Source organism: Myotis nattereri (assembly GCF_964212035.1).
Source record: "Myotis nattereri genome assembly, chromosome: 11".
Classification (NCBI taxonomy): domain Eukaryota; kingdom Metazoa; phylum Chordata; class Mammalia; order Chiroptera; family Vespertilionidae; genus Myotis; species Myotis nattereri.
In genome coordinates, this window is record NC_138086.1 from 70,389,794 (window position 1) to 70,416,058 (window position 26,265).

At 48.1% G+C, this 26,265-nt stretch overlaps 1 protein-coding gene across 4 annotated transcripts in view; it reads right to left on the minus strand.

Moving 5' to 3' along the window:
* The window catches only part of ATXN7L1 (ataxin 7 like 1), a gene marked incomplete at its 5' end in the record, with an annotated part of 224,256 nt that overhangs the window by 128,595 nt on the left and 69,396 nt on the right, over positions 1-26,265 (minus strand). For all 4 annotated transcript variants that reach the window (XM_081101954.1, XM_081101952.1, XM_081101951.1 and 1 more), the window contains one exon: positions 20,506-20,610. In XM_081101954.1, the coding sequence (XP_080958080.1) occupies positions 20,506-20,610 (105 nt within the window). The remainder of the gene's footprint in view (positions 1-20,505; positions 20,611-26,265) is intronic.

Here is a 26,265-nt window from a genome sequence, read left to right on the forward strand (position 1 = left end):
CTGTGTAGAAACCAGGTGGGTATCTTTCAAGCTGCATACTAGCATGCAACTTGGGGTAAGCTGAAACGCATCGCCTTTTCCCTTGGCTCTCTGTAATCAAGGATTTTTAGACCATCAAGTCCAACCCCTATCCATTTCTAATTCGGGGTGCTCGTTGGCTTCTGCCGAGACATTGATTTGATTAGCGGCATTCTGTGGAATTACAGACATGATCTGTTGAGCTTGCAAATGCATGATTTATTTCAAGATTCTGAAATGAGAAACACACCTATTAATGGCACACTGGGGGCTGGGAGATTCTTTGAAAGCATTTCATGCATATAAATGGGACATGTGATGAAAGTATCTGCTTATAGTCACTGTCCCGAGGCCAGGGACCATCCCACTGTGCTCCCCAGCCTCGCAGAGTGACGGCTCCTCGGGAAACCGCTGGGATTAGATGATCTGGCATTTGGACACCCGTATGCCGCCTCATTTATCTACCTGTGACAGGGACAGTGCTGGAAGAGAATCAAAAGATGACAAATTGCTTCTGGTTTTAAAGGAGCTGTTCAGGATGGGTGTACGCCCAGGGGGAACCAGGTTTCATGCCAGGAGCCATCACTTCATCCCGTTTTAAGGCCACATTTTGGCAAATACCAACCAGCACATGATTGCTGTCTGCTTTCACCAGTGGGTTTAAAACACCTGCTCTGTAGGCCTGAAATCCAGTCCTTCTGAAGATGGTGCGGAGGGAGCAGATCTGCCCACACGCTGCTGGGAGGCGAGATGGCAGGCATCACACACGGGCTACAGATGAGAGGGATCTGTCCATGTCAAGGCAGACAGATAACACGGAAGGATTTGCAGGAGTCCAGAGTAGAGATACGGTATCAGTAAATGACTGGGAAAGACTGGCTCCTGGGAGACGGGAGACAAAAATCTTCACCCCAAATTCCTAGGATACTGGTCACTGGAATCTGTTTTTGTGGATAAAGAATCCCCCAAGCTTCCAACCTCCCTTTGGGCAGGGAGGGGGCACATGGCAAGTTTCAAGATGGTCCACCTGAGCATAGGTCTGGCCTCTGCTACCCTCTGCTTACCAGCCAGGGGTCCAGCCAAGGCTGGGCATCACTCGAGCTGTGGCCCTACTGCCTGCTTTCCCGCCCATGCCCCCTCTCTAGAAACGACCATGTATTACATGGTCAACACCTCCAGTCCTCTCTCTCTGGAGGTGAACGCTCCTGGGCCAAGCCCGTTTGTGTTTCTTCTCTGCTGTGTGCTGGAACTTGTACGGCCAGAGAAGTGCCTCACCATGCTCATGCACAGAGATGCCAGGCGCTCTGCTCAGCAGTAACTCATAGCTACTCATCTTATCCTGACACTCTCCGAGACAGGTCCTAACACTCTCGCCATGTTGTGGATGAGGAAACCGAGGCACAGAGAGATGGAAGGATTGGCTGGAGGTCACTGAGCTGGTGAGGAGCAGAGACATAGCCATGCCCAAATAGCTTGGCTCCAGGGTCCGCCTGGTTCCTAACCCCTCTGTGGCCTCTCTAACATAACCCTCCTTCATACACAGCAGCCGAACCCCACGTGGGCACGGGTTTCCCAGGCCTTCCTCATTGCCCAGGCCCACCCCTCTGGAATTCAGTGGGTGCTCGGATCAGAACCGCAGAGCCTGCTGTGGAAAGACAGAAGCTCATCTTCAACGCCCCCTATTTTTTCTAAATTCAGGTCAGATGTCCAAATGTTAACGTGGGGCTTGTTTGTTTCACCATGTTACCCCAGACTGCTTCATAGACGGTCTCTCTGTCTTCCTTCCTTAGACAAGCACCTGGCCCCCACCCCTACCTCCTCTCCGGCACTGATATGGCCCCATTATACATTTCAGCTCAAAATTCTGATTTTCCACATAGCCGTGAGGCATATTTATAGCACAAGTCACATGCCAAAGCATTTGCAAGTTTATCATCCTATATAATAAAAGGCTACCTGGTAATATGCAAGTCGACAGAACAGCGGAACGACCAGGTTGCTATGACGTGCACTGACCACCAGGGTGCAGACGCTCAACGCAGGGGCTGCCCCCTATTGGTCAGTGCATTCCCACAGGGGGAGCACTGCTCAGCCAAGAAGCCGGGCTCATGGCTGACAGCCCAGCGGTGGTTGTGGGAGCCTCTCCCACCTCTGTGGCTAAGGATGTCCAACTGACGGCTTAGGGAGTGGGCCTAAGCCGTCAGTTGGACATCCCCTGAGGGATCCCGGACTGCAAGAGGATGCAGGTCAGGCTGAGGGACCCCCCCACCCGCCAAGTGCATGAATTTTGTGCACCAGGCCTCTATTGTCTAATAATAACCTGGGAGCATATCCACCATGCCAATTCCACAGACGGGCAAAGGGAGGCGGGAGGTCACAACAAGGTTGCAAAGGCATCCTAAACTGCCCGGTCTCTTGAACCACTTATGTACAAGTCTGTCTCTGGATTGCTTCCTCTCATCTTCCTGTCCCACAAACTTATCTGAGGCCTGGGAATGAGTGATGCTATCAAGATCGAGTTGTACTGCATCTGTGTCTATCTCCAGCTCTCAGAATACTAATAAGCAACTCGAAGCTCTAGTGGCAGGAACGTCAACGTTTAGCTCTCTGCCAAAACCCATTCTCATTAGTAGGTTTACATGCGTGAAACACATACGTGGAGTTTTCGGTCTGCACAATTCTCTCATCACCCTAAGCTGCAACTAATCAGAATGCTGAGTGGTCTATTCTCATGCAGAACACAACCAACTGCCTTCAGTGTCTGCTGAGGTGACTCTAACTTCTGTTCTGATGGAATCTTCCGGTCAGGAAATGAAAGGGTAGATCATAACCTATAAGCAGATTGAATAATATTCCTTCAGAGTCAAAATTGTGAAACTGCTTTTTAAATAGTTATTACAGAAAGCCCTGATCCCATGTGAAAGTGATACGAGAAAGCTAGAGGATGTGTTTGCCGCATGAAAGTCTGGAATTAGAAACTGAAAATGCTGGAAGTTTCGTAAAGGCAAACGGGCCTCCAAGAGTGGACACACCGTTTTGTTGGTGCTGGGCATTTCCCCGCCGGGGTCTCTGTTCATGGAAAACACACTGGGGTGAGTCGAGTCCGGCGTACTAGTCCCCGCTCTGCCCCTTTCAGCTATGTGACCTTAGGAAAGTTGCTGAACTTCTCTGAGCTTCCGAATCAGGGAAGCCAGCCTCCAGCCATCTACTTTACTGAGTTGTTATGAACATCAAAATGAACAAGCTACGTGAGAATGCTTCATGCATGGCAAATGCTGTAGACATTTCTAAAGATATATGATCACCCTCAAAAGGCGGTAGTGAGAACAGAAGCCTCTCATCTCGGTTTTCAAAAGCATCATCTCCTAGCGATATGGCTGAGAAGTGGCATTTGGGAGTGTGACCATGGAAGGCGGTCTCCGTCACAGCCCGCAAAAGCAGGCAGAAGTGCACTGCTTCATTCGTTCACCATTCTGACTCACGCTCGCCCTTCAGTCCGTATCTTACCATCAATGCGATATGTGGCACCTAGTGGGCCCTCAGAAACATGAGACAAATGAAAGAATGCCAGGCTAAGGATTTCAGTGCCTCTGGCGCAGAAAGATCATCCGTGGGGGTGGGAGGGACCGAGAGGAGGAATTTCTGGAAGCCTGGGATGCGGGGGACCCGTTGACTTGAATCTCAGGGATTTCCTAGGACAAGCTGGTCACTCTACCTGAGCCTCCTCCCAGCTGGCAGGGATGACAGCATCTGAACTCAGGAAAGATTGGCGGAAGGCAGGTGTGTGTGTGTGTTCCTCAAGAGTGGATCCCTAGAGATGTATAGCCTGGGCACTTCCCTGCCCCCCTTTTTGCCCCCATTAGTTTCCATTTCCCTAGCTGACACCATCTTCTCACTGTCAGGGGTCCAACAGAATCACACCCCGTCTACTTCTCCTGCATCAGATTATCGCCTCTAAGATATTTCCCCGGTCCCTGTTGGTGGCTTCCTGCCACCAGCTAAGTCTCCTACTTAACAGCTTGAGGCATTCAATGCAAACCTGCAGCCTTCAGCAGGACTTGCGCTCGGAATCGTCAGGAGAGCGCCGAGCGTCACCAGCCACACACGTGTGCTGCAGCACTGCCATCTGGACCGGGGCTGACTGGTGCACATGGCAGGGAAATTACATCTCGGGCCAGGGAGGAGATGCGATCCGTGGGGATTTCCCCTTTAAAAACGTGCAGCAAAAGCCTGCCTGAGACCATTCAATATTCATAAATGGAAAGCAGAGATGGCGTTCCTGTTCCGCCAAGAGCAATAGCTATTTATCACGGCAAATGACTGAAATAGTTGTACGTACAATGCTTTACTCAGCGCTGTAAATTACGGTATACAGAAGATTAAACTTAAGCCTAATGCTACCCCTGAGCTTCAACAGCTGAGTCCTATAAATGGATACCCGTTAAGAGGAGAGACTCTTTTTCCCGGTTACTATTTAAAAGTGTACCTCTATTAAAAGCTTGTCTTAAACATAAATTACCAGGAAGCCCGCCCCTGGGCCCTAGGCAGGCTCTTCCTCTGGGCACGGACGCACAGAGGCACATCTGTGTGACACAGTGATACGCCTGAGATGTGAACCGTGTTGTGCTGACCTGCAGAGGGATGGAGGGGAGAGGGACTTCGCAGAGGGCTGAATGAGCACTCACTTCTGGGGGCGGGAGGGGGTTTTGGAATGAAAATGATCCCGAACCCCAAACCACTTCAGAGAGAATGTTTCTTCTGGTATCTGCTGTTCTATGAAGTATCAAGAAACCCTGACCGAGAGCGGAAGCCCCAATTTTCCTAGCTGGATGTTATTCTCCAAGCACTTGCTCCTCCAAGTGTGGTCCATGTATCAGAAGCACCAACATCACCTGGAAGCGTGTTAAGAAACACAGACCTACTGAGTCAGAATCTGCATTTTAGCAAGGAACTCCTGGGTGATTCACACGCACATTAAACTCTGGGAGTCAAGGTATAAGTAAGTGTGAACAGGGAGAAGCTCAGTAGAAATCGTACGCGTGAGAAACAGGATTTGCAGGAACAGGCCCTAGCAGTGGACCCCAGGATACCGACTTCTCTTTTGTCCAATCCTGCTTTGGAACACTTTCAGGAATTTGAGGGATAGATTTTTATGAGCTGGGAATGAATGTCTCACTCTGAACTTGAGAGACGACCCAAAGCACCGCAGGGTATGAAACTGAGTAAATTAGTACAAAGCTCATGCTTTATAAATCAATCAGGATGCCTCTAATCCCCCTGTGAGTGGGAGGCTGAGAATGCATGGCAATGTTTTGAGCCAGGATTTCACTCTTTGTTGTAATTACCAGTTGACATTAAGTAAGAAAAGTATGCAAAAGTCTTTGTGTTGTTTGAGACAAAAGATTCAGGAAAGCCATAGTCTACTAGAAAAAAAATGTCTTTCGTATGCATGTTAAAAACTTAATGGCAATCACTGCATAAATAGATATTTATATAGATCAATTTGGAAATAAAATAAAGTCTATTATGGACAAGCAAGCAGAGGAAAAAAACAGAAAGAAGGTTAAGAAAACTTTGCTAATCTAATGAAAGGCAGGACAGGAGTACAAAGAAGCAAATAAAATGCAAGATAAACAGAAACACAAATTAAAAGATAAAAATAAGCTCAAATATATAAAGTTATCACAATAAATGTAAGTGGATAAAACTCACCTATTGTAAGACACTACCAGATTGGACTTTTTAAAAAGCCAGCTATATACTGCTTACAAGAAAGACACCTAAAATAAAATAACACAGAAAAGTTGAAAAGATTGGAAAGAGATACAGCAAATACATATTGACCAAAAGGAAACTGGGTAGCAATGTTAGTCAGATAAAATAGTACCTAAGGCAAAAAGCATTAATAGGGATGAAAACTCCACCAGTAAAAAGACATGAGTCATAAACTTATATGCACCCAAAAGCGCAGCCTCAAAACTGGAAAGCAAAAGCTGTTAGGGCTCCAGGAGAGACTTAACACCCATCACAGGAGACTTAAATCCCCCTTCTCAGAGATTACAGACCAAGCAGACAAAATGGCTTAGATTATATGAATAATCACAAAAAGAGAGATTCTATGAATTTTCTAATCACGTGATACATTAAAAAAACTGATCACCTGCCTGGCCAGCATGGTTCAGTGGTTGAGTGTCGACCTATGAATCAGGAGGTCACGGTTCGATTCCTGGTAAGGGCACATGCCCGGACTGTGGGCTTGGTCCCCATTAGGGGGCATGCAGGAGGCAGCTGATCAATGATTCTCTCTCATCATTGATCCCTTCCTCTCTGAAATCAATAAAAACACTTACAAAAACAAACAAAAACCTGATCACCTGGTAATCAGTCACAAAGGAAGTATCATCTATAATAATAAAAGGGTAATATGCTATTTAGACTGGACGTCCTTCCAAACGACCTTCCTGACGAAGCCGGGGCTGCGAGGAAAGCCTGGGTCCCAGGTGCGTGCAGGCAGCCATAGGGAAGCCGGGGTCCCAGATGCCAGAGGGAAGCTGGTGCCAGCAGCCAGAGGAAGGAAGGCTTACTCTTGCACGATTTTCGTGCATCGGGCCTCTAGTTAAGTTATAAAATGGTTAACATCACTAATATTCTCTGGTGGCCATCAGAAGTTAAACTAGAACTCAAAAATAAAACAATAGTAATGCCCCCCCCGTCCCGACCACGGTTTACGTGTGAAAACCAAAGCCACACACATAAATTACCACTTGGCATCGGTGTGATTTTTTTCTACGTGTGGCCTAATTGCTATGGGACCAGGTTAACATTTATCAGGGGTAACACCAGAAGCAGTAAACTCCCAAGCTATTATAACTTCATTATTTTGTACTTTGAACTAAATTCTAAACCAAAGGGACAGTGGAGTACCTGATTCCAGGAAGAGAAAAAGGGACGTGTGTGGGTTAATTATGACCCAGCCAGGCAGCACTAGAGGCTGCTATTGGTTTATTTCCCAGACAGTGGCCTGTTCTGCCATCTCTTTTGACTCATCGACTGGCTGGCTGGACGAAAGAGACTGTCCTGGAAGTGCTCCTGGCACCTGGGAAAAGGTGCTATTCAATGGACATGGCATCATACAATTAATGGCTCCCTGGAATCAAGCGAAGACTGTCCTTAACAGTGTGTATGGGACCTTCTGTCTGCCCTTTCACAGGGCCAAGCACTTCTGAAAAGTGATCAGGGCACGCTGCATAGGAGACACACAAAAATACAGGCCCAGGTGCTTTGGGGGTGGGGGTGGGAGTGGGGGTGGGGGGACGGGGAAGGCAGAGAGGGAAGAGTCCTCCCCAACAAAATCAAAACCAGACGGATGGTCCTTCCCTGCACTGTGCTGCCAGCCCAACACCATTCCAGTGCTGGCGAATAATAAAACAAATATTAAGAAGGAAAACACCAAACAACCTAAAAAGAATGGAATGCAGGGTCGGGGTAATTAATATTGATCAAACCACTGACGACAGGCCTGCAAGTTCTGCAGGTGAGTGGGGATGGGGAGATGGAGCAACAGAAAGAGAAAGGAGAGGACGACAGCTCCATGGGCATGCATCCGTGGTGGTCAAAACAGCTGGTGGTTTCCTGGCTCACAAGCATTACATACCACAGAGTGGAGCAGCTCTCACAGGCACCCACCCCCTCCGGGCCTCCTCGCTGGTGCCCCAGCCCCTCTCAGCAAACATACATCAGCATCACCCTCCTTCCAAGAATAGCGGAGGCAAAGGCTTACTGTGAGGGCAGAGGTTCCTCGCCACCGCACCCTAGGGTGAGCATCCGTAGTGGTAAGAATATGATAGTGGCGGTAAGAAAGTGGCACAGAGTTTTCAGAGAGTTGCTTCCGGCCCCTGCCTCCTTAAATGCACCAGACGACACCCCAGACGTGACAGTAATGCAGGTCACGGAGTTAGGGGGTCAGTCTGGGCCAGTGTCAACGTGACCTCACTCCTGGGGACAGACGCAGCCGCGCTCCCATGGAGACGGGCCCTTGTTGGAGAGGGTTACGCACAGGGGAGGGCGGCCACAGAGAGGTGAGCAGAAAACCACAGCCTCGACACAAATGAAGCCACACTTGTCTTAGAAAAACGCACCTCTGGAGAAGGCTCAGGAATTTGAAGCAATAATTCCTGGGGGAGAAAAGCAAAGCATCTATGATGCTAATACACAAGCAAAGAACAGCGTCAGTCAGAAACCAAACCTTAGAAATCTGTCGCTCCAGTTTTGTAAACTAACGACTACGGCTGCTTTCTCAGGAAAAAAATTATGATTCGCTCCATGTGAAGTAGGATTCATCAAAGGGAAATGATTTACTTACTCTTTCATCCTTTATTCCCCCCATTGACATTTGTGTACCCTATGCAGCCCCCAATTTGTACTCATTTTTCAGAAGTGCCTGGGCCCGTGTGAGAGCAGGAGAGTCCTGCACAAAATGTTAACTACCATGTTTCCTCAACTTCCAGAATCCACTCATTGTAAGAGGCCACATCACTTTATTTTATTTATTTATTTTTTAAATATATTTTATTGATTTCCCACAGAGAGGAAGGGAGAGGGATAGAGAGCCTCAATGAGAGTGAAACATCGATCAGCTGCATCCTACACCCGCCGCCCCCCCGCCCACTGGGGATGTGCCCGCAACCAAGGTACATGCCCTTGACCGGAACTGAACCTGGGACCCTTCAGTCTGAGGTCGACACTCCATCCACTGAGCAAAACCCGCCAGGGTGAGGCCACATCACTTTAATAGCTCCTTTTTCCAGGGGTGGGGGCGGGAGGCAGACCTGCCGTAGTAAATATACAATGATGGGACAAGCACTTTGACTTTAGAAACAACAGGGCTTGGGACCTTCTTCAGAGACCTGCGGCGTCCCGAGGTCAGCCCACACGGATCCTCACATGTGGCACTCTCGGAGGGGACTGCCAGTGATCGCGGCAAATCGCTAGAACGAGCTCCTTGAGCAAATGCTCCAGAGGCTCTTTTTTTTTTAAAGTATATTTTTAATTGATTTCAGAGAGGAAGGAAGAGAGAGAGAGAGCGCGCGAAAGAGAGTCATCAATGATGAGAAAGAATCATTCATCAGCTGCCTCCTGCACACTCCATACTGAGGATCAAGCCCACAACCCGGCATGTGCCCTGACTAGAAATGGAACCGTGACCTCCTGGTTCAAAGGTTGACAATCAACCATGAGCCACACCTCTGGGCCAGAGGCCCTTCCAGAAGGAAAAGTACGACAGTGGAGTTGCAGCTCAGATTGGAGGTGGGTGCCAGCATCGGGGTGTGAGGTGCGAGTCACGCATAATGAGAAGCACCCTTCAAAACCCTTCTGCTCATAAAATACACCCCACATGGCCTGGGGACAGTGGGCTCTTCCCACGGCCAGTGTCTCCTCCAGGGGTTGAAAAAGATCTTTGATTCTCTGCTTAGGCACCAGATGAAGGAGTGGGATTGTGTCTGGGGCCACATTATTAGAAACAAAAGTGCGTATTATCATTGCCAGGGCATGTGGTGAATTCAGATAAATTACGAGTGATGAGACTCCAGAGTGCGAGAGATGTGTTTTTGTTTTGTCCTCCAAGACCTCCGAGAGCCGTGACGGGCTCACGGCTGCTGTGAGTCTCCCTCCGGAACGGATCTGGCTGCAGCGCTTCCCAAGCATGTGTCCACCCAAACGCGAGCTGCCAGAGCCCGGATTTACTTCTCCGGGAAAGGCGCGCTGTTTGGGAAATGCTGCTCGGCTCACTGCGCAGGATGGGGAGGATCCAAGATGACCTTTGCATCAGAGCTGGCAACATTCTTCCCTCGGATTTAAATAGAGCGATGACTGTTCCTCCAATCTTCCTCAGTGGAGGCAGCTCTGAGGAATGGACCGGAGGAGTTCGTACAGCACAGCGAGGACAAGCCAGGGATGAGTCAGAGGCCAGGGTCATGTTACAGTGCCAGCCCCCAGAACCCAGCTGTGGTCCGGGATCACAGCAGCAGCCTCCCAGCGGCCTGGGGGTGGACGGCTCCCCTTGTCAGCCTCTCCAACTGTGTTTGACAGAGGCGGCCCTTCTCAACGAGCGCTGTCTTCTCAGTGAGCATACTTGCCTGCATGTGACACTGGGCCTTTTCACAACCAGCAAGCCAAGTTTCCCCCCTTGCTTGCTTCCTCCATTTTTTATTGAGCACCAACTACAGATCCTGCACTGTTTTAACTCAGAGAACATCACGGAGAGCATAATGACAGGGCTCCTTGAAATGCCTAGTCAGGTGTGCGTGTATGCGTGTGTGTGCGTGTGCGCATGCGTGTGTGTGCATGTATGCATGTGTGCATGCGTGCGTGCGTGTGTGTGATGGATAAGCAAACAAGCATTGCAATAGCCCTTGTATATGCTCAGCCGGTGAAGTGGAGGAAGCCACGAGCACCTGAGTTGGGAGTTCAGCAGTCCTTCCTTCCACCTCTCTGTCAGGAAATGTACTCCATGCTGGGACACAAAAGGCCCAGTTCCAGTCCTCAGGAGCTCAGCGTCTAGTGTTCACAGGTGACGGCTGCACAGGGATGGGAGCCATAGGACTCAGAGATGCGGGGGCAGCGGGACCAGCTGCAAGTGGGTCGGGTGGCAGCTGAGCTCAGCAGACACGCAAAAAAAACGCTTAAGGTGTTGCCAGCCTAGAAACAGGTCTATCGGTGACGTGAAAGGGCAGTCACCCGCACTTGGAAAAAAATCCCAAGATACAACTTGAAAGGGTTATTGCCAAGGTCAACAACAACCTTTGGTGGCAAATCGAGTAACCTCTTCTCTTTTCTCCTCTCACGCAGCTCCTGGCATTCGACTGTGATTCTGAAACACTTTCTCTCTTAGCTTCTAGGTCGTTGTCTTCTGCTGCTTTACCTGCCAGATCTCTAGGCGCTGTTCCTTCTGACTAACGCTAAACGTCGACTCCTCCTTTTTCCAGTTCAATCTGTCAGCAAAGTCTGTCAGCTACATTTCCAAAATGCATCTCAAGTTTATCCTTTTCTCATCTGCCTGGTTATGCATTGGTCCTTACAAAGTCTCCCAGGCTCCAAGCAGGGAGAGTGATCTTTTAAAAATATAAACCAGGTGACGTCTTTCCTTCACTCAGAACCCTCCAGTGTCTTCTCAACGTACCCAGAAAAAAACCCAAACTCCGGACTCTGGCCTAGAGGGCTCTGCAGTTCTGCTCTCCACTCACCTCCCTGAGCTCATACAGATCTCACTGCTGGGCTCTCTGCTGGGACACTATTGTGCCAGCTCTTCATAGGGCTCAACTGAATTTTTGCTTACATTATTTAACTCATCAGAAAGTAAGTTTCAAGAAAGTCACCCCTTACCTGTCTTGTTTACCACCGTATTTGCAGTTCTAGAACAATGCCTGGTATAGAGTAGGTGCTCAATAAATGTATTTTGAATAAATGAATAAATCAAAACCATGTGACCTGAAGAAGGGTAAATCTAAGACATTCAGCCTTTAAGATAAGCTTTGGTAAGATTATATGCAGAAGTTCATTTTCAATTAAAAATGAATTCAATAATCCTAAGGTTACAAAGATCCTATTAATCTATCTCCAACTCTGAGCAGCACCACTACATTGGTTATTTGTTTATTTATAACATTTCTACTTAACTCACAGAAACATGCAAAAAGAGGGAATTTCGCTGAATTTAGAGGAAATCACCACTAAATTTGTGGGTCTCATGGTCTGTTCACTTGTTGGAGATAAACAAGAAATGAGAGGCAGACCTGCTGGTGGTGCCCACTCCACCTCTTCTACAAGTTTTCTTCTTTTTACTTTCTGATATTTAAAGGTGTATTAAAATGCTGTGGCTAAGGTTCTAAACACATTCACTATAACCGATTTATTCTTCCCTTCCTCCTTCCCTCAAAACTGTGCCCAAGTCTGTCACCAATGCCAATAAGCAGACAGGATCAGTGGCAGAGCTTACAAAAGTGAGGAGGAGACGGGAGCTCTGCTGCCCCCAGGCACCTGTCACTTAGTCTCCGGCATCCCCCAGGAAACAAAAACGACTTTCCTGTATTAAAGTTTAGTTAAGGGGTTGCAGATCCAAAAACATTCGACCGGGATAGTGGTTAAGGTGATCTGGAGTCAGACAGAGACGGGGATCCTGGTTCTGCCTGACCTTAAGCGAATTTCTTAAATCCCTTGAGTCTCCCTTCCCTTGGGTGGGAGACCAGGATAACAAGACCACAGCACCTTAGGGTGGCCATGGGATTAAATAACACATAAAGAGCTTAGCACAGAGAAGGGCTCAATAAGCTTATTAGCTTTATTGTTGTTTTTGTCTTCCATTCGAAGAGTAAAAAGAAAAGCCAGGATTTGAGAACATGTTGACCTGCTATGTTCTAGACCCAGCATTAACTCTAATTTGAGCAGTAGCAAGTTCAAAATATAAAAATGTAATGTGCAAAAAAATGTGGTCCTATTTCGTTGTAGATGCTCTTTGTTGTAATGCTTGATTTAAGGTTTAACCTTGTGCTAATCAGTCAGTCTGTCATTTCTTTCCTTCGGATCTATTACAAGGATTTCTTTAGGACCTATTATTCGACCTGCACTTTAAGAGGGACGATGGAAAGATTAAATAAAAAACAACAGCCCAGCTGGTGTGACTCAGTGGTTGTGTTCCTGGTCAGTCAGGGCACAATCCCCAGTAGGGGGCGTGCAGGAGGCAGCTGATCAATGATTCCCTCTCATCATTGATGTTTCTATCTCTTTCTGTCTCCCTTCCTCTCTCTGAAGTCAATAAAAACATATTAAAACAATAACAACAATAACAGGTATTGTTTCTGATCATAAGAAGCCCCAAAGACATATCAATCCAGGAGTTAATTCTGGGTTGGAGATACAGTCATCAAATTAAAGTGAAAAAGAAAAAAAAAACTACTAACACAATAAAGTTTGAATGGATTTACATGCTCTTGCCAAGTCTTATTAATACTGTCAGACTTTACAAGGAATATGTTCGATGAGACCAATTTCCTTTAATCATTTTATACTTCTCTGGTGTAATCGAGTCTCATAAAAGACAACTAATAACAACAAGAACAGAAATTTAATCCCAACAAAAAAATTCATCTGAATTGACCAAAAAACCCAAACCTGCACTGTGTCAATTGGCATCCTCAGGCAAAAAGTTCTGCAGGCTAATTAGCCAGCAATGGTCCCGGGAAGCCAAGGGGCGCTGACATGGGGAGGGACTGACTTTCTCTAGGGCTCAGAAGCACAAATGGTTTGCTTCTTCCTCAACTAGAGGTCACCTGGAGGCAGACAAAATAACAAGAACAATTGCAGGAAACCCTGGAACCTCATTAACGAGCCTCCCATGTGCAGCACGGCTGGGCTGGGCTGCTCTCGGTACCCAACCGATCCCAGCATCTGGATGTGCATGGAAGGAATGGAGGTGCCAGCCTTCACCAGCAAGTCGCTGTCACTCATTTATTTTGCAGCTCAGCCTCTCTGCTTTAGCTCACAGTTCATTAAATTCTACTGCATCACCATCAACATGCAAAACAGCTACTTGAAGGGCATTCAAAAATATAATCAGAAAAGGGAATAAAAGCCCTCTCTAAGAAAGAGGGAAAAAATTAATCCTCTTGTCTATTAAATGACATCTAGATTCTTTGGTTCCAAGACATTTTTTTTTTTCCCCACTAGCATGACATGCAAGGATTATCTTTGTCTGATGGATGGGGTGCGGGGCTGTATGTTTCTCTGCTCAGAGGGCAAGCACCAGGTGTGGCTGAAAATTCTGAAGGGAGCTGTGTGTATAGATGTGTTATTTCTTTTTCTTTTTTTTTTTTTGACTTGGAGGTAGGAAAGACGGCAGCTTATGGGCTTCTGTGAGATATCCTTTGTATGTGACTGTATGCTTTGTATGTGACTGTGATGAGGAAATTGTCTTGATGATCACCAGCCCTGTGGAAGCTGAAACAGTAAACTTTCTACATGTTGCCATGTGATTCCAGAGAAGTTATTTCTGAGCTTAGTGTACAAGTGCACATGCACACATTTTAACTTGGAGGAAAATGTAAATATAGAAAAGCACAGAATATGATCTGACAAATGGGGATGTTTTATTTTATAGCAGTGGTGGTTAATGGGGGTGCGTGTGTGTGTGTGATTTTGGCCCCTAGGGGACACTGGCAAAGCCTGGAGACAGCTTTGTTTGTCGTGGCCGGGGATGGAGGCCAGAGAAGCTGTTCAGTATCCCACAGTGCACAGGGCGGCCCCATAGCAGAGGAATACCCAGCCCACAGTGTTAACAGTGCCGCTGTTGAGAAACCCTGCTTTAGAGGAGTTCATTATGTAATTATGTTATGTGATAAAAACAGAAAAAAATCACACTCCTCTCATTTGGGCAAATCATACAACTTCACCAATGTTCAACCCAATTACAAAATTATAACTGGGGTTCACCTATTATTTTTCTCTTTAATTATAATATCACAAGTTGATTAAAAATGTTACTATTAAAAAGAATAAAGTATTTTTTTTCCCATTGCAGGCACCTTGTTTTGAGCTTATCTATGTGCCTGTGCATACAGACAGAACTCCCTACACACACACACACACACACACACACATACACTTGCATGTACACACACCACACACATAGGATTCTTTTTGGAAGAAATGACACTACTTCTGGGCTGAGGTTGGGACCCACCACACACTCACACACAAGGGAGCGTCACACCGGGCTCTCTCCCACTGCAGCAATCACAAGCGAAAACCCTTCGGATTCATTAAAAATCTCTGCAACAGTTAACGGTCAACTGGTTAACGATAGCTTAACTTTTTTTTTTAAAGCAAACTTTGTTTCACTGCTGTGCTATTCCCCATTTGTGAGTTCCTTTAGTCATCACAACAACCTTATGGGGTAAACTACTCTCCCCATTTTAAGAATCGGACAACTGACGCGTAGAGAGGCAAAGCAACCTGCTAATAAATGGGAGAGCTGGACCTTGACTCGAAGCAGATGGACCCCAGAGAGGCTATTCCCAACCACGAGGCTCTCCCATCACGTCAGTGCTTCAGCCACGGCTGGGACAGGGATGCCATCGGAGTGGGGTCAGGCCCCCAAGGCTAGGCTTTTTGGTCCTGTTGCCCCCTTTCTTTAGCTGTCCCTAAGTAGCCTCATCAGCATACCTCAGGGGTTTTAGAGACAAAGCAATCCCTTCAAGTCCTGGGAAGATATTTACAAAGCACCTAAAGGGCCCTTGTGCAGATGCAAGAGGCCAACACAGGCGGGGGCGCGGGGGGGGGGGGGGGGAGGAGGGTGCACAGGTGGCTACCAGAGGGTTTCCACACCATGCCAAGCAGAGGGTCTCCCGAACTTTTTGTGTCTGGGACTCCAGCTTGGGGCACAAGTCAGGAGCAGAAGGAATATGGCCAGTCCTGGGAGGGGGCTTCATGTGAGTCCGATGGCAGAGGTGGCCAAGGCCAGATGGACCATGATAGGGACCCAGGAGAGATCCTGGGAGCTTCAAAGCATTTCCTAAGGAGCTGATATTGGGGCCTAATGTGAATGTAAACCATATTTAGAAAGCCAGATCCTTGGGGCTCTTGGCAACGTGATCATCTTCAGGCCGACAATTCTTGCCTCCAAGAGTGTGGGAAGCAGAAGATGAATCATAGGCCACAGTTTGTAGGCTGACCTCAGCGTGCACATCCCCTGAGATGGGGCAAGAAACGAAGACAGGAAGCACTTGACTGAATTGGTTTTCCCATTTTTCATAAGGAACATTCAACTTAATAAAAAATAGCCACACTTTATTGACAATAATAGCTACCCTTTCTTTATTTCCTTACCATGTGCCAGGAAACTACTCTACCTCCGTTTCTTCTGTAACTCCACAAGGCAAGAACGATCGCTTTCATTTAGGAGGAAAATGAGGCTCAGAAAGGTCATGGAAGTTAACCCACGCTCACACAGCTAGTAAATGTAAGTCAAGAGCCTAACTTGGGTCTGTTTGACTCCGAATTTCATGGTTTTTCTACTATGGGCTTTTTCACATTACCACTGACCTCCAAAGTCCCCATAACAAATGGCCTAAATACACACACACACACACACACACACACACACACACACACACCCTTAAACAAGTAGGTCCTGGCCAGGTAGCTCAGTTGGTTAGAGCGTTGTCCCCCTATGCTAAGGTTTCAGGCCCAATCTCCGGTCAGGGCACATACAAGAATCAACCAAAGAATTCATAAATAAGTGGAACAACAAATCTATGTTTCTCTCTCTCTCAAAATAAAAATAAATACACAAACAAACAGGAGACCAAGATTAGAATGCTGCCGGGTGCCCATCTCTCTGTATATGCCATGGTCCTCAAAATCCCGGGGCCAAATCACAGGTGCTGACAATGAGCAAGTTTCTAAAAGAGCACACAGTCCAGTCCCCTGTCCTTTTACAAGTCACAAGTCTAGGGTCTCAGGGCCGTGCAGAGGCTGAGTTGGGATTTGGCGCCAGATGTGTTGGCCCCTGGGCAGTGTCCCTCCCGCTGCATGGCAGCTCTGCTTCCCAGAGCCAGGGCAGGGATGATTCTGTGTGCTGGGAATACAGAGTTGGAAAGGACCACCCCTGATCCTGAAAGGATCCTAGAAATTGGTGAATGTTCTGAGAGAGTCCACAGATAACTGCAGTGCGTGGCAGGAGGTGGGAAGTGGCACAGGAGAAAGGAGTTCTATGGGTACTGAAAGGTGTAAATCCAATCCAGGGGGACACAGGGGAGAGGGATGCCAAGGGGAGAAGTGGGAGGAAATGAAGCCATGCTCTGGGTGGAAGGTGCCTCACACCAGTCATTGTGCACCGTGAGGCAGACAGAGTCCTTATTTTGCAGACAAGATGGAGAGACACGGGGCGACCTGACCCCACAGTTAATGGGGAGTCATGTGAATTGCTTTGTTAGCCTCTAAAGTCCATGTTCTCTCCACTATAACAAACTTCAAATGCTGTTTATGAAGGCCTGGGTGGTTGGGAGGTCAGGAGTGGCTCAAGCACCCACCCCAAGTTCCACCCCGGTGGCTTCCTTTGCATATATAGTTATAGACTGAGGTTCCACATGAGATTCTATTTGAACAAAGCTCTGCAACTAACCAAATCAAGTCTGAAGCCCTGTACGACATACGAGTTGCTAGCTGGCAGGTGAATGGGTCAGGCCTTGGCGCTTGGGCAGGGCAGGGCAACAGGTGATCTATGCAGCAAGGCAGTGAGGGACAATGACCAGCAAGCAGGCAAAGCATGCACTTCCCTGATTTTGTGTTCAAAATCAGGCTCTACACCTGCCTCGCTTTGAGACCTGGGGCAAGGCATTCCTAAGCTTTATCTTCCTCAAGTTCAACATGGTATCATATTGGTCTTACTTCTTGGGGCTGTTGAGAGGATTATGTGCTCAAAGATATGGAGCCTAACACTTAGTACAGTGACATTCTTTTTAACTTGTTGAAAATAGTAAGACTAGGGGTAAAACACCAAAAAAAGAAATGTCATGAAACTATAGGAGGAATTCTTAGGGAAACAAAGAAATCTTCACTGTCTCCGGAGAGTTGCCATGGTTCTGAGCTCTGCCTTGCCTTTTCCTGGCCTCAATAAATATGGGCTGTGAATCGACAGGACACACACCTGGAAGATGAGGTGTCCTCATTGCTACTTGTCAGCTGGTTCAGCAGGAAGCTCAACAGAGACTGGGCTTTGGGTGATGAGATCAGTAACTCAAACCCCCAAACTAATTTACAGCCACTGCTCAAAGCAGATGCCACAAAACACTTGGTTATCCCCCTAAACAAGACTTGGCTCTTGTCCCAAAAGGCCTAGGATAGAGGAAGGCACATGAATCAGCAGAGCCAAGCCCTAGAGGCCTCCGTCACGGGCTGCATGGGGCCTTGCCTTGGGCAGAATTCTGCAGGGCACAGTGGAGTCCTGGGTCCCTTTCAGGTTTCTTTCATTAAAGTCTCTGTCAGTGAATGAAGATCCCAGTGAAGGTTTTAAGGGCTTTACGGGATTTCTGTCCGCCTTGCTTGCTGCTGTATCACAGTGCCCAGAACAGCAGCACATCCCTGTGAATGAATGCATGACGACCCCATTCAGGGTGATCTGGCCTCTGCATCTGCTGGACACACAGAAGCAATTGGCCACAGAGCTTCCATGGTCATTCACCACCCAACTAGTCTGGGCTCTTCTCTCCCCTGCTCTGCTCTCGACCCCACCGGCCATCTCAGCTGGTAGCACCAGCACCGGGTCTCTGACAAGTCCCTTTGGAGAAGTTGGATCTCTTCTCTCTTCCCAGCAGAAGGGCGGGGTCATTTCCTCCACAGCACTGAACAAACAAGAAGGTCAGCTCGTGCTGGGCACACGACTGGTTCCTCTCATGCTCATTCTGCCAGGTAGACAAGGTTAGAGTTAGAAGCACTCACAAAGCCACTCCTTATGGAAGAGACTAGAAAAACCAAAGCCTTGAGACAGTAAGCAAGTAGCCCAAGGTCACAGAGCTGGCTGCAGGGAGGGGTAGGAGACAGCCTCTGAACAGAGCTTTCTGTAAACACTTTTAGGGCCTTCTCTGCCTGTGCAGGTCAGCAAGTGCTGGAAAGTGCCCCTAAAGCTTGGATTTTCTTTCTGTATGTTATGAACACAAACTATACCTACAGTATATACACAGGTAAAATCTGATGCATCTAGATATGCACATATCACACATCTACATATTCATAAATGATATTAGGATACATAAAAACGACGACGACCCCTCAGCATCCACGGGTTAGTTCCAGCACCCCCTGCCAATACCAAACTCCGCAGGTCCTCATGTCCCTCATATAAAATGGCACATAACAATGGCTATAGTCGGCCCTCCACATCCGTGGGTTCCAAACCATGGACTGAACATATGTACTGTTTTCAACTGGCAGTGGGTTGAACCCACAGATCTGAAATGTGTATGGAGCACCGACTGCATAGTTATGGAAACACCTGCTTGTACGTGGACCTGCACAGTTCAAACCTGTGTTGTTCACGGGTCAACTGCATTCCATACTTCCAAATACATTTACAGAAGAGCTTAGATAAGCTCAACTCCTCTTATTTTATAACTATTATTACAGAATAGTGATAAATGAAGGGGCGGGGGAAATGAGAAATTCTGAGTGTGAGAAAGGGATAACATGTAGTTTGTAAAATTAAAATCTATCTATATAAAAGCCTAAGTGACCGGCTGACTGTTTGACTGTCTGACCGGTAGCTATGACACGCACTGACCACCAGGGGGCAGACACTCAATGCAGGAGTGGAAACCATAGGCATGGAAACATGGAAAAGACTGATGAATCTCAGAGGGAAGGGGGAAGGGGTAGGGCAGGAAGAGATTAACCAAAGATCTTATATGCATACTAGAGGCCCGGTGCATGCACTGGTGGGGTCCCTCGGCCTGGCCTGCGCCCTCTCACAATCCAGGACCCCTTGGGGGATGCTGGAGAGCCAGTTTCAGCCCGATCCCCGCTGGCCAGGCTGAGGGACCTCACTGGTGCACAAATCCATGCACTGGGCCTCGAGTAATATTAAAAATGCCTTGATTTATTTAAGGCACAATATTTAATGTGCTTTGACATTTAACAGTGAAGGAAGGCACTTAGATTTTATGTTCATCAAAAGGGAGTATGGCTTAAATAAAAAGATTGGGACATACTGTTCTGGAACTGACAGCATATTACAGCGTTGGAAATCATCTGGTCCAATGCCCCCCTTTAAAAAGATATGGGAACTTCCACCCAGAGAGGTTAAGTAACGTCCCATCTCAGGTCACTAGCTATTTATTCGTTCCTGAGGGGAGCGGCAGGGTGGACTTTATCTGGTGTATGTTCATGGCGCCTGCACTGACAGGGAGTCCTGGGTTTGCTGGTGACGAGATGAAGGCAATTTATTACACCAAGGATATAAAAATTCAGAGGGAAAGCGGATTCCCAAACACCTGCATTTTTTTTTTAACAAGGAGGATTCCTCTAAAAGGCGAAGCCAGCCTCAGGGCAGTGCCCAATGGCCCGGAGGGACGTGCTCCTGACTCCCAGGCCTCCTTGGTGTAGATTGGGAGACCCCGCCTAGCCCTCTCTTTCAGGGGAGTGACTCCCCCAGCCACCGCTCTCCCCTCCCTTTGCCACCTGCAGAGGCTGTGGAAAGGCTGGGCGGGTGGGTGGTTTGTCCATCCACCTAAACAAGTTTCAGGTTTTCTCTCATTGGCTATGACAGGACTGCACGTTTCAGCAGCAGGACTACAGATCCTAAAATAGTTACCCTGCGAGCAGAGGCTGAGCCCCAGGAAGGATGTGCCCACAGGCCTGGGCTGAGACAGACAGAGGGCCGGACCCCGTCTGGGGGCCCATGGGCGGCGCTGCTCCGCGAGGCGGCAGGAGTCCACTTACCGCAGTGCGACTGGAAAACCTGTGGCTTGACGACCTGATTACAGGCACTGCACACTACGAGATAGAAGTCGTCATGTGCTGGGTAATGGCCAAATAAGTGCATATCTGTGGGGGAAATGAAAACAGGTGTTTTTGAAAAAGCAATTAAGTCTCAGAGGTGTAGAGCTTCCTCAAGGACAGTTTTTCAAACAAGACACCCGGAAAGGCAATAATCGTCACTAGAGGGAACGTGGCTAGTCATAATGCAGCTCCCCAACTCTCAGAGAAGCGCTTGCCGCAGAGAATACCTCCTCTTTCACCCTTGGAAATGGCTGGCTGCCACTGCTGATGTAGCCGGTGGTGGCCAGGCTCCCTGAGTCCCATGTGATGGGGCATTAGCCTGTCCCGAGAGAGCCATGTGAGCTGGGACCCAAGGAGGCACGTTATTTTAGGAGGGGGTCCCCCAAACCCATTCTGACTTAAGCAGAGGTCTCTCAGGTGAGTGAGGGGGAAAGAGGGAGACCCCAATGAAAGGAGCCTCAAAACGAGAGACTTGCATTATTCATCTGACGTTTAGCAAGTGTCCGCATGCACCAGGCACCATGCTCGGTGCCGGGGATGACTGGTGAACAAGAGCGAGGGCCCTGCTCCCCTGGCGCTCACAGGGTAACTGAGCAGAGAGAAGCATTAAGTAGAGAACGCACACACAGGTCATCGTGTGGTCATAACTGTGGCACGTGCTGAGGAGATGTGCAGGGTCCCATCACAGCATGGGATGCTCTGGGAGACTTCCCTGGGTGGCGCTATATCCGCTGGCGTTAGGGGGGGTGAAGGGATTAGATAAACACAGAGCCAGGGGAGGGAGTGAAAGTGACAGGCCTGCCAGGGAAGGAGGCTTCTGTGCTGGAGGAACCTCTCAGCTGGGACAGAAGAACAAGGGGAGAGCCCAGCAGAGGTAAGCCTTGTAGACCGAGGTAAGGATTTTGAACCTGATTTTAGGAACAATGGGAACTTACAGAAGGTTTTTAAACAAACAAACAAAACATGACTGGATCAGACATATAGTTACATGGCCCAAGAGACATAAACGCATGTGTCCATACAAAAACTTGTACAGGCATGGTCACCGCAGCATTATTCATAACAGCCAAAAGCGGAAACAACCCAGATATTCACCAGTGGGTGAATGGATAAACAAAATCTGGCATAACCAGACAATGGAATACTATTCAGCCACAAAAAGGAATAGCATACTGAGACCTGCTACAACATGGGTGAGCCTTGAAAACATTACGCTAAGTGAAAGGAGCCAGACACCAAGGGCCACATATTGAATGATTCCATTTATAGGAAACGTCCAGAATAGGCAAAGCTACAGAGACAAAAATTAGATTAGTGTTTGTCTTGGGCAGGGGGGCTTGGAGGGAATTGGGGAGTGACTGCTAAAGGGTGCATGGTTTCTTTTCTTTTTCTTTAAAATTTATTGATTTTAGAGAGAAAAGGAAGGAGAGAGAGAGAGAGGGAAGGAGAAACATTGATTTGTCATTGTTCCATTTATTTATGCATTCACTGCTTCTTGTATGTGCCTTACCAGAGAGTGAACCCACCACCTTAGTGTATTGGGATGATGCTCTGACCAACTGAGGCACCTGGCCAGGGCCTGGGGTGATAAAATGTTCTAAAATTGATAAAGGTGATGGCTGCACAACACTGTGAATCCTATATAATAAAAGGCTAACATGCAAATTGTCCCCACGACTGGGAGTTCGACCAGGTGGCGGGGCTGGCCAGCCAAATGCCCACAGCCCCCCCACAACCCCCTTTCCCCCCGCCAGCCCCGCCCCGGATCGCCCCCAACCCACCCCAATCGGGTGTGGGGCCAGCTGGCCAACCTCCCGCTTCCCTTCCCCCTGGCTGGCCCTAATCAGCCCGATCAGGGCTGGCCAGCCGGACCCCACCCGTGCAAGAATTCATCCACCGGGCCTCTAGTATACTATAAACCACTGAATTGTATACTTTAAATGGGTGACTTGTTTAGCATGTGAACAAAAGTTGTCAAAAAAAAAAAAAAGAAGAAGAGAGAGAGCAGTTCTGAGGAAACAGGCGGTCACATCTCCTTGTGTACCGCTGGGTGGAGGCAGAGCCCGGGAGGCACCTGGCCTGCTTCTTCTCAGCCCACTAGCTCTAGAGACACTTCAGCCCTGAGAGCAAGGTTCTTATAAATCACCAGAGAGCTGACGGAGGAATTGAGACAGTGCATGCACGACAATGCCTTCTGACACAAACCTCTTGAACAACTTCTCCCCAACTCCCTGAACCCTCATTGCTAGACCCAACCAGTGTTTTAACAGAAAACACCGAACACACAATGGTTTCCCCCAGCTGCAGGGCTAGGCCACAGGGAAGAGCTGAGTTCCTCATGATACGGGGACGGCTCGTTTATAACCAAGCAAATGTTTAATTAACTAAGGTACACATCACGGCTCTGCGTTCTTTACTCAAAGCAGCCTGCTTCTTAGTGGGAAGTAGAATCGACACCTTTGTCGTATGCAAGGAGCTGAGGCCCCCGTTCTCCAGGAGGAGGCGTGTTTCTAGAAGGGGGAGGCCGGCTCCCCCTGCAGGGTCCTGCTCGGGTCCCAGGTGCACGTGGACCCAGCTCGCCCACAGCACGTGACGGGACAGGGCTGGGGACCAGGGTGCACTGAATTTCCAACTTGCCGGTCGTCCTGGGTGAGGCCTGTGATTTCCCCACTCTAGGTCTTGACTCTATTTCCACTTCTGACTAGGACTTGTTACCGAAGGGGAGCATTATTAGTCAGTGCCTGGTGGGCGGGAGGCCTGTGGAAGCAGAGGTTGAGAGAGAACCCAACTGTGACAAGAGTCCGGTGGGGTGAGGAGGCCCACGCTGGGCCCACCCACCGTGCCCGGGCCCTCGGTTCGGAGCCTCGCAGCATGGAGGGGATGCCTCTCACTTCTGAACGGCTGACACCCTGCTGTTTTACTTTTTACTTACAGGTTATTTTTATAATGAACATTTTTAACAACTAACAAAAGTGATCCATGTTCTTTGAAGATACATTTGAAAACTACAGAAAAGCAAAAAAAAAAAAAAAAAAGTCACTGGCAACCTTTATTAACACCTTGCATCTCATTTAGACTTAGTTACATTTTATATCCAGGAACATGTGAGACCAGGAGCTGGAGGACTAAGACAGTTATTAATTCAACAAACCTTACTGAGCTGCCTTACACCATTTCTGCAATAGATCTAAAGGAATAAAAGAAATTCATTAACTTTTTTAAACACAAGCATTAACAAAAATTTCTTGAGCACCTACTCTGTGCCAGAAGCTGTACCAAGGGCTGGAAGCTGAGACCAGACACTGCAGGGTGCGGGCACTGTGTCTGCACCTTTGCTATACACGCCAGATGACCGGGGAGGCCTGGCGGGATTCCACTGGATGCACAACTGTTTCTGTATTTCTTTGGAAATCTGCAGGGCCTCCACCCTGTGCCCCACACACCTCTCATGTCAGGGGTTGAGGGTAAAGGTTAGGCTGGTCAGAGACTGGCCACCTGGGGGCGTGTTGCACTCCAGGCCCTTCACTCCTCTGGGACTTTTCTTGATTTCGTCGAAGGCAGCTTCAACTTTGCACATGTCTGCTCAGAGCATGTCTTCTGTAGAAATCGAGAAAACCTGCTTGGATCACTCCATTCCTCAGTGGGCCGACCTTAGAATTCCCTCTGCAGACGGCCCAGTTCTGAGAACCTGGCAGATGGGGAACAAGATAAGGGCACCTGGCCGCCTGCAAGACCACCACTTCGGGTGGCTAGGTGATCAGTCATGTGCTGTTTGCTCAGGGAGGAAGGACAGGAAGAACTGAAAATTAGTATGCCCAGCACAAAGCTAGGTATTCCCCTCCCCTCCCCTCCCCTCCCCTCTCTCTCTTTACCACCCTAAAACGTTCAGTGCACAGTTAAAGACAAAACCAGTGGTTTGTTGAGGTGGGCTTGTGCAGCTTGGAAGAGCCAGCTGTGCATGTCTCTTCCCAACTCGTTCAGTGATATCACGGTGGCAGCTTGAATCAGCCATCTGGGAGCATTTACACCAGTGGTTCTCAACCTTCCTAATGCCGCGACCCTTTAATACAGTTCCTCATGTTGTGGTGACCCCCAATTTCATTGTTACAAATTGAACATAAGGAAAGCATAGTGATTAATCACAAAAACAATATGTAATTACATATGTGTTTTCCGATGGTCTTAGGCGACCCCTGTGAAAGGATCGTTCGACCCCCAAAGGGGTCGCGACCCACAGGTTGAGAACTGCTGATTTACACCATGGAAATGGGCAAACACGACAGATCAGGTCTTTTCTTTTAGAGCGCTGGTTGTTAAACATTTACCAGTGCACCACTGAATAAAGATGGGAAAATGAGGGAGAGTGAAACCACCTGTGACAACACCACCTAGGTAGGGCAGTGGTTCTCAACCTTGGCTGCATATTAGAATCACCTGGGGATCTTTTTAAAATCCTGATTCCTGGGCCTCATCCTCTGGAAATTCTGTTTCTTTGTTACTAACGTTGTGGCCCCACCCCATAACAAAGAAAAGAATTTCCGGAGGATGCGGCCCAGGAATCAGGATTTTAAAAAGATTCGCAGGTGATTCTAATGTGCAGCCAAGGTTGAGAACCGCTGACCTACGGGAACCACTGCTGACAGAGTAGTATTCATCCTTCTAGACTTCGTTATGTGATAACATCATCTTAGTTAATCCTCATAATTAATCTGTGAAGTGACCATCATCACCACTTTGCAGGCAAGGAAACACAAGTAACGTAATTTGCTTGAGATTCACAGCTGCGATTTGTAAAGGGGAACGAGATTCCAGGACACGGACTCTGAAGCCGACGCCCCTTCATGTTATCAACTTTGTCTAGCAAAATGGGCCTGTTCCCTGACAGCACCTGAGGCAACGGGAGCCTTCACTTCCCCGACACCCACCCAAAACCCACCCGGAAGGTAGCGGAGGGGCGGGGGGAGACCAAGCTCAGCTGTGATGGAAGGAGAAACACTGTTTAGGAAACAGAGTAGTTTCTACAAAAGTAAAATAACTGATTTCCTGTGTAGTTGGTTAACTGTTTCTTAAGTTAATATTGAAAAAGAAATGGACAGGACGGGAGTAGCATTGTACTCGAGATACACAGCTTTCTGAGGGGAACACTTCTGACAAAGTCGCATGCGTGTGCATAGACATTAGTTGGGATCAGCACTCGCTTTTTGAAACTGGCTGCAGCGAAGGAACAGACAGGGTGGCACCCCCGCCTCACTGTTTGCACAGGACTTGTTTCTAAGAAGGGAAGACAGCTGGTTTTGTAGATTTAGGATCAAACTAGATGCTGTGCACTTTTGAATTTGCCCCTAGACACCTTCCAAAGCTCGAGACTGGCATTATGAAGCCACAACTGGTGAGAGTTTAAAAGATGCAAAACATGCGAAAGAGTGAATAAGGACTGACTCCTTCCTCTTGCGAGTGGGAACGCCACGTACAGCACAGGGTGCCGGAGAGGCTGCAGGGAGCCCGCCTGCTTTGAAGGCGACGGGCCAGCTCATCAGCCGCTGCTGACACCTGTGCTCGCCGCAGAAACCCCGCAGTGGGAAAAGAAAGCAAGACACACGACTCTGAATTTTAGTTCCTTAAAAAAAGGTCAAGCCCTGGAGAAAGGCTTGGCTTCCCTAAAAGTCTTTGCCAGAGTTGTGAAACCACCTCAGTTGCTAT